General features: G+C 49.5%; 1 protein-coding gene across 1 annotated transcript; it reads left to right on the top strand.

Moving 5' to 3' along the window:
- Positions 1-6,385: 6,385 nt before the first annotated feature.
- On the top strand, positions 6,386-7,996 carry GPR88 (G protein-coupled receptor 88; the record flags this gene model as incomplete). The annotated part of the gene is made up of 2 exons (XM_081225392.1): positions 6,386-6,424; positions 6,774-7,996. The coding sequence occupies exon 2, from the start codon at positions 6,848-6,850 to the stop codon at positions 7,994-7,996; it is 1,149 nt and encodes a 382-aa protein (XP_081081518.1). The 5' UTR covers positions 6,386-6,424; positions 6,774-6,847.
- Positions 7,997-8,259: the final 263 nt, after the last annotated feature.

The following is an 8,259-nucleotide window of genomic DNA, read 5'->3' as shown; positions in this document are numbered from 1 at the left end:
CTGGACTAGCTTACGGTTTGGAGAGGGAATAAACATATCCGGGAAGCCTGGCTGCAGCTGGGATATACTCGGGTGCTTTGGGGGCACCCAGGCTGGACACTCGCTAGTGGAGATCAAGAAAGACTCCTTGCACGAGGTGAAGCCTGAGCTCATACCTGGAAGCTGAGTAGGACTTAGCTGGGCAAGAGTGGGGCAGACTGTGGAGAGACAGCCATGGGAAAAGCATGTGCTGAACAAATAGAGGTGCCCGGATGGGAAGGAGAGGAGAGGCTGGGCCACACTCAGGAAGGGCATGCCCACAGCATGGCTGGAGCACAGGTGAGGAGTGAGGATGCGGTGGAGAGGTGAGGATGTAATAGGTCACGTGGGGATTTATGTGGGACCGTTTTAAGACTTTTGCAGACCTCAGCACTTTTGGAGGCCCCATCACAGGTCATATCAAACATGAAAATGTATCCTGATTCCTCCTTAAACTAATTTATGAATAACAATGAGTTGAATTGCAGTTGACTATTTAATAGCATGTCCCTTTCTATTTCAAAGTTTTCTTTTTGTTTTTCAGAGCCAGTAATTCTTTCTTTCAGATACCAAACCTTTTCAAAGGGTATTAAAAAGCTGTCATGAAACTATAATTCAAAAAGATATGTGCACCCCTATGTTCATAGCAGCACTATTCACAATAGCCAAGACACAGAAACAACCTAAATGTCCATCGACAGATGAATGGATAAAGAAGATGTGGTACATATACACAATGGAATACTATTCAGCCACAAAGAAGAATGAAATAATGCCATATACAGCAACATGGATGGACCCAGAGATTATCATACTAAGTGAAGTAAGTTAGAAAGAGAAAGACAAATACCATACGATATCACCAATATGTGGAATCTAAAATACGACACAAATGAACCTAACTATGAAATAGAAACAGACTCACAGACGTAGAGAACAGACTTGTGGTTGCCGGGGGGTGGTGGTGGGGGGGAGGGATGGAATGGGAGGTTGGGGTCAGCAGATGCAAATTACTACATATAGATTGGATAAACAACAAGGTCCTACTGTAGAGCACAGGCAGCAGTATTCAATATCCTGAGATAAACCATAATGGAAAAGAACATAAAAAAGAATGTATGTATAGCCAAATAAACTTTGCTGCACAGCAGAAATTAAATCAATTAAATCATTGTAAATCAACTGTACTTCAATAAAAAATAAAATAAAAATGAAAAAACTAAAAAGCTGGTATGCTCTAGGCACTGTGTTTATAGGGCCCTAATCATAATGTCTTGTTCTAAACTTGCAGGTTTAAACCTGCGTAAACCTGAGAACTGCCCCCCTCCACTGCCCAGCATCCATTCTCTCCGTTCTCCTGCCCCTCCCAAGTTTTAGTAGGGCATGTGAGCTAGAGTGGTCCCAGCTTCTCTTGCAGCAAGGAGCAGCCATGTGACTGCTGGGGTTTTGGCCGCTGGGGTGTGTGCCAAAGTGATAAGTGGCATTTTCAGTTCACACCATTAAGTAGAAAGCTGGCTACCCCACTTTCTTTTTATCCAATCCCTGCCAGCTGGAATGTGGACATGGTAGCAGGGAAACAATGTCAGCCATGTAGACAAGGATAACATCCCAGGGCACTGGCTCTTGAACTGTAGCATGCATCAGAGTTACCTGGAGGGCTCGTTAAAACACAGCTCACTGGGCCCCATCACCAGGAATTATGATTCAGGAGGTCTGAATCATTTCTAACAAGTTTCCAAGTGATGCTGATGCTGCTGGCCAGGGAGCACCTCATCACCCTAAGGGGTGGTGGAGCACTAAGAAGATACCTGGGTTTCTCAATGGCCCTGGGGGGTTGATCTGTCTTCCATCTGGACCGCTCATTATTTTTTTAAACCTCTATAGTTTTGGGTCTCCTTGTTACATTAGCTTAATCTACATCAGCTAATCCACGTTAAGAACATTAAACTTCACCAAAGGAGGTGGTATAGTGTAGTGGTTGAGTATGGGGTAGTGGGTTTGAATCTTAGTTATGTCACTTCCTAGCTGAACTTGAGCAAGTTATTTAACCCCTTTGTGACTCTGTTTTCTCATCTATTAAATGGATTTAAGGGGACAAGTTTCCCTAAACCTTACATCCCCCTTCTAGACCATGTTCATTACCAAGAACCCAGAATTCTGTGCCTGGTGGCCATGAGTGCACTTCCATGACCTATGTGGACCTCCTCTCTGGCTTTGCCCTTCTGATGACCGACTATGCCTTCCAGGTACCACCCTAGGTCTGAGGTATTGCCAAGGAGTGGCTGTGTGACAAGGATGAGAATGAAACTTGGATGGGCAGGCTGGCGTGTCCTATGTTAAAATAAGGCCCCTCTGGCATGTGATGGTTGAATAGAGAGTGGGGAAAAACTGGGGTGAACTGTGGGCCAGAGGCAAACTCTCTGAGCTGTCACATTCCAGTGGCATGAAACAATTTATAAATCTGAGAATTCTTAATTTGAGCCTGGCTTTCTAGCATATTTGTCAAGGTAGGAGAATAGAACATGTTTTATTTAACACTTTGATAGCTTGATTTATGATTTTAAAATATTTAGACATGTGGCCTATGGACTTCTATCTGGACTCCTGCCCTGGCCTGCAAATTTAGGCCCTAGCCTGGCTACCTTGTAGGTCTGGCACGAGGACTAAATAAAACAAGAGATGAAAAATACTCAAAACAGGGGCTTCCCTGGTGGCGCAGTGGTTGAGAGTCTGCCTGCCGATGCAGGGGACGTGGGTTTGTGCCCCGGTCCGGGAAGATCCCACATGCCGTGGAGCAGCTGGGCCCGTGAGCCATGGCCGCTGAGCCTGTGCGTCCGGAGCCTGTGCTCTGCAATGGGAGAGGCCACGACAGTGAGAGGCCCGCGTACCGCAAAAAAAAAAAAAAAAAAGAAAATACTCAAAACAATGCTTGGTACATATGGTATGTGTACATCATTAGCAATGATGATATTTATGATTCTCCTGAGGTCAACAGGTGACCCAGTGAAAGGTTTTAAGCAGGATGTGACATTTGCTTACTAGTTTTCCTACAAATATTGATTAAGGGTCTACTATGTGCCTGGTACTGTTCTGGGAGCTGCCAATAATAGTAGTGAACGAAGTAAACCTCCTTTTTCCAAAGAATGTATATTAGAGTGGAGGGTAGGAAACAGATAAAAATAAATATATTTAATATGTCAAGTGATGTGTTTTGGTTTTAGAAAGATCATATTGTCTGGAGGAAGGTAAAATTGCACATAGACTTAGAGCTTGTTGGGATAATTTTTTTTTTTTTTTTTTTTTGGTACATGGGCCTCTCAGTGTTGTGGCCTCTCCCGCTGCGGAGCACAGGCTACGGACGCGCAGGCTCAGTGGCCATGGCTCACGGGCCCAGCCGCTCCGCGGCATGTGGGATCTTCCCGGACCGGGGCACGAACCCATGTCCCGTGCATCGGCAGGCGGACTCTCAACCACTGCGCCACCAGGGAAGCCCTTGTTGGGATAATTTAAGGAAGAGATGATGGTTGTCTGATGCCAGATAGTGGCAAAGTGAATAGAGATCAGTGAAAAGATAAAAATTTAATATGGTAGAATGATGACACTTGGTGATTGATGGATATCAGGAGTAAGAGAGAAAATAAGGAATCAAGGGTGATAGCTAGGATTCTGACTTAGGCACCAGGATACTGGTGATACTGGTCACTGAGAACACAGGAGAAGGAGGAACTGATTTGGAAAGAAGAGGAAGGGATCAGTTTTGGACATCTGGGGCTCGAGATACCCATAGAATAGCCATGTGGAGATGTCCAGTAGGCAGTTTTATATATGGGCAGACCTTTGGTCAGTTGGAAAGTGTCTCAGTGGTAAGAGCCAAAAGCAGTGTGGGGTGGGCATTCAATGCGAGCAAAGGAAGTAGAAACAGAAAGCGAGCACTTTTGCCAGGAAAGAGAGTGAGCTGTGTAGGCACCTTGAGAAGGAGGTGAAGTGCAGGGAAACTATCGGATTGCAGTGAAATCAGCATTTTTTTTTTTCGGTATGCGGGCCTCTCACGTTGCAGAGCACAGACTCCAGACGTGCAGGCTCAGCAGCCATGGCTCAGCGGCCATGGCTCACGGGCCCAGCCGCTCCGCAGCATGTGGGATCTTCCAGACCGGGGCATGAACCCGGTTGCCACCAGGGAAGCCCGAAATCAGCATTTTTGTAAGGCCAATGGAAAGCAAGCAGTGGAGAGTAGAGAGATTGGGCCAGCATCAGAGGGCATAGTTCACAGAGCAAGTTCCTGCGGGGGTAGGAGGAAAGAGATGCTAATGAAAACTCTTTACTGTCTCATCATGGAAAGAAATGAAACCATTTATATACATATCCATTCATTGATTCACTAACAAGTATATTAATTATAATTGAGTACTGTTTTGATGCTGGGAATAAGATAGAAAAAAATTCCCACCCTATATTATGTAAATGCAGTAGCTTAAAACAAAAACAAACCCCCAAACAAACAAAAATTTGTCCCTTTCCAGGCCAGGGCTAAAGAAGGGAGGGTCTTGGCAGAAGTGTGTGACTGCAAGGCATCGGAGTCCCCCAGCAGGGGCTTCGCTCATTCCACGCAAGGCAGCAGCTGGGACCAAGGACCTGGAACTTGAATCCTCCCCCACCACGTGAGAGGAAATTTTTATTTCAACAAGTTTTAACTATAAATGATTAGAGGGATCTCTTGCAGGCTTGCTGTGCTTGATGTACTCAAAGCCTTAAGACAAATAACAACAGATAAAAGACACTGGCAAAAAATCCCCCGACTCAACTATTAGATTCCACTTAAATGGACCAGATCCATCAAGTCCTGCTTTAGCCCTACCTCCTCAGAGTTGTCATTAACTAACCCTGTTTTTGAGAGAGAGAGAGGGAAGCAGAGAGCAGAGGAGGTGCACTTTGTGCTTCATCCTGAATAGGCACCCTTAGGGACAGACTGGAAAACAACTGCTGCCATGTGACCTGAGACTGACTACATTACATGTTAGGCAGAGTAGGTATATTTCAGGTGTCAGACTAGGGTGGAGAAATGTCAAATTTATGCATGAGGATTCATAGAAAGTTCGAACAGAAAGGGCCTTGGAAGTCACTGAGTGAAACTTCTTATTTGACAAGAATGAAAACAATCCATCACAAGGCCATTTATTTGGTGGACACCCAGCTTAGAACCCAGGTGTCCTGAAACCCCACCTAGCATTTTTTTCTATTATGCCATATTACCATATTCTATATTGAGTTAAATTTTCAAATAAGTGATTTTCCCGGTGAAAAATGATTTGTGGGAGGTGATGACTTTTATGAAAAATTTCCCATGTGGAAGATTCCAACATCAGACTGCAAATCTATATCTAAGACAGACCACAAGATTAAAAGTTCTGCAGTAAAGAGACAACTTTGCCCCTTAAACTGTGGATCATTCAGAGCCCTTGCTTTCCCCCAGATACCCACTTGTATTTAAACTTCTGACCATTTCATTTTTACCCTCTATTTCATTACTGAAACAGAAGCCACACGCTAGAAAGTAGTTTGGTGATGAGAAAAAAACTGAAATTATGATTGAAATTAAGACTTGGGGATTTTGTGTGGATAATGACCCATGTCCCACCTTACCAAAGAAAAAGTGAATTTCAATTAGAATATAAATTCTCCCTGAAAATGTGGGATGGAAGAGATCAGTCGTAGGTATTAGGAGTATATTTATCTCTCAGAAAAACTCACCCCCAGGATGCATCAGACTGGGATGAAATACATTGGGGGTATATTAAATTTTATTCTAGCATTGATGGAAGGAAAAAAAAAGAAGAAAAGAAAAATGAAGCAAAGTGAAAAATAGGGCAATTGAGAGACTGAGAAAAAACAGAGAAACTTGTTTAATGACAGCATTTTCTGAGCAAGATATTTTTCTTCCCTTTCACAAGTTAGAAGCTATTGAATAATTCATGCAAGTGTGGAAAGGCTGCCTTTTCCCTGCGTGATGTATAACTGAGCAGAAGAGCGCTTCGAGTGGGTTCCCCTCATCAGCCACCACTCTTGCTTCTGAGCACGGGGTGCTTGCTCTCCTCTTGAGCTGAGCTTCTGCTTTTGCAGCCAAGCATCCTTGCTGCCGCCGCCTGACTACCTGCCCACCTGCCTGGGTTTGCAGCCTGCCACTTCACTTTCTCCAGCCCTGCTGCCAGCTGAGAAGTCTCCCTGCAGCTGCTGGTTTCTGCCTAGGGCCATGTGTGTGGAGGCTGCATTGGAGAAGGAGGCACTTGGCTCCTGGCACTGATCCCAGATGAGCTTCTCCTATTGATTTCGGGAACACAGATGCTGCTGCTGAGGAGGTATTTCCTGGCATCCCTCCCTCTGCTACTGCCAGCTAAGGACCAGCCCAAAAGTAAGATGCCCCCAACCCCTTTCCCCTGGTATTTTTCCCAGGTGGGATATCTCTGCTTTCTCCTGGAAAATGGGGGCTCCATCTGCCATTCCCGTGTGTGTGTCTATGTGTGTGTTTAGGGGGAGAAGAGGAAACTGTTCTCTGTATTGCTCTGTCCTAGGGCTTCCCTGGTGCTTGCTGAATGTAAAGAGGCCCTTCACCTGGCACTAGAGACATTTCCCAGGCAGGCACCTGTCGTTTGCCACCCCCGTTCTCCTAGAGCTCCCTCTCTCCCCCTCCCCCAGCCCATTATTCTGCTTCAGCCTTTTGTGTCGGTGGCAGAGGGCTGAAGGGATGTCTCTACCCTCTCTGCAGGCGGGTGTCAGGATGCGCCGCGCTGCGAGAAGCCGACGCTAACCAGAGAGGTGTGAAGAGTTGGCCAGAATGACCAACTCTTCCACGTCCACTTCCTCCGCCACCGGGGGATCGCTGTTGCTGCTCTGCGAGGAAGAGGAGTCGTGGGCGGGCCGGCGCATCCCCGTGTCCCTCCTGTACTCAGGCCTGGCCATCGGGGGCACGCTGGCCAACGGCATGGTCATCTATCTCGTGTCGTCCTTCCGAAAGCTGCAGACTACCAGCAACGCCTTCATCGTGAACGGCTGTGCCGCCGACCTCAGCGTCTGCGCCCTCTGGATGCCGCAGGAGGCGGTGCTCGGGCTCCTGCCCGCTGGCTCCGCGGAGCCCCCGGGGGACTGGGACGGCGCCGGGGGGAGCTACCGCCTGCTGCGGGGCGGGCTGCTGGGCCTCGGGCTCACCGTGTCCCTCTTGTCTCACTGCCTGGTGGCCCTGAACCGCTATCTGCTCATCACCCGGGCGCCCGCCACCTACCAGGCGCTGTACCAGCGGCGCCACACGGCGGGCATGCTGGCACTGTCCTGGGCACTCGCCCTGGGCCTCGTGCTGCTGCTCCCGCCCTGGGCGCCGCGTCCCGGCGCCGCGCCCCCGCGCGTCCACTACCCGGCGCTGCTGGCCGCCGCGGCGCTGCTGGCGCAGACGGCGCTGCTGCTGCACTGCTACCTGGGCATCGTGCGCCGCGTGCGCGTCAGCGTCAAGCGGGTCAGCGTCCTCAACTTCCACCTGCTGCACCAGCTGCCCGGCTGCGCCGCCGCCGCCGCCTTCCCGGGCGCCCCTCACGCGCCAGGCCCGGGTGGTGCCGCGCACCCGGCTCAGGCCCAGCCCCTGCCCCCAGCGCTGCACCCGCGGCGGGCGCAGCGGCGTCTCAGCGGCCTGTCGGTGCTGCTGCTCTGCTGCGTCTTCTTGCTGGCCACGCAGCCGCTGGTGTGGGTGAGCCTGGCCAGCGGCTTCTCGCTGCCCGTGCCCTGGGGTGTACAGGCGGCCAGCTGGCTCCTGTGCTGCGCTCTGTCCGCGCTCAACCCTCTGCTCTACACGTGGAGGAACGAGGAGTTCCGCCGCTCCGTGCGCTCCGTCCTGCCCGGCGTCGGCGACGCGGCGGCCGCTGCCGCCGCCGCCACGGCTATGCCTGCGGTGTCCCAGGCACAGCTGGGCACTCGCGCCGCAGGCCAGCACTGGTGACCCGGGCAGGGCAGGCGGGAAGCGGAGATTCGCAGCTTCCATTGCTCTTGGGCACCACCGACTCCTGATCTTGGAAAGCATCCCCTGCCTGAACGAAGACTCCTGCGGGTGAAGCTCAATAATATATCGGTGCGAAGATTTCGTCTTCGACCCCAGTGGGATACCTGAACCGAGGTTTCCATATACATGGGGTCCGCGAAGTCATTTTCGATGGCCACCTGATTTTTACCCTTTGTTTGCGTGTTTTGGAGAAATCCTAAAGT

The sequence above is a fragment of the Mesoplodon bidens genome (assembly GCF_964165515.1).
Source record: "Mesoplodon bidens genome assembly, chromosome: 2".
Classification (NCBI taxonomy): Eukaryota; Metazoa; Chordata; class Mammalia; order Artiodactyla; family Ziphiidae; genus Mesoplodon; species Mesoplodon bidens.
Note: the sequence above shows the minus strand (reverse complement) of the source record. Positions and strands in the feature narration are given on the sequence as shown.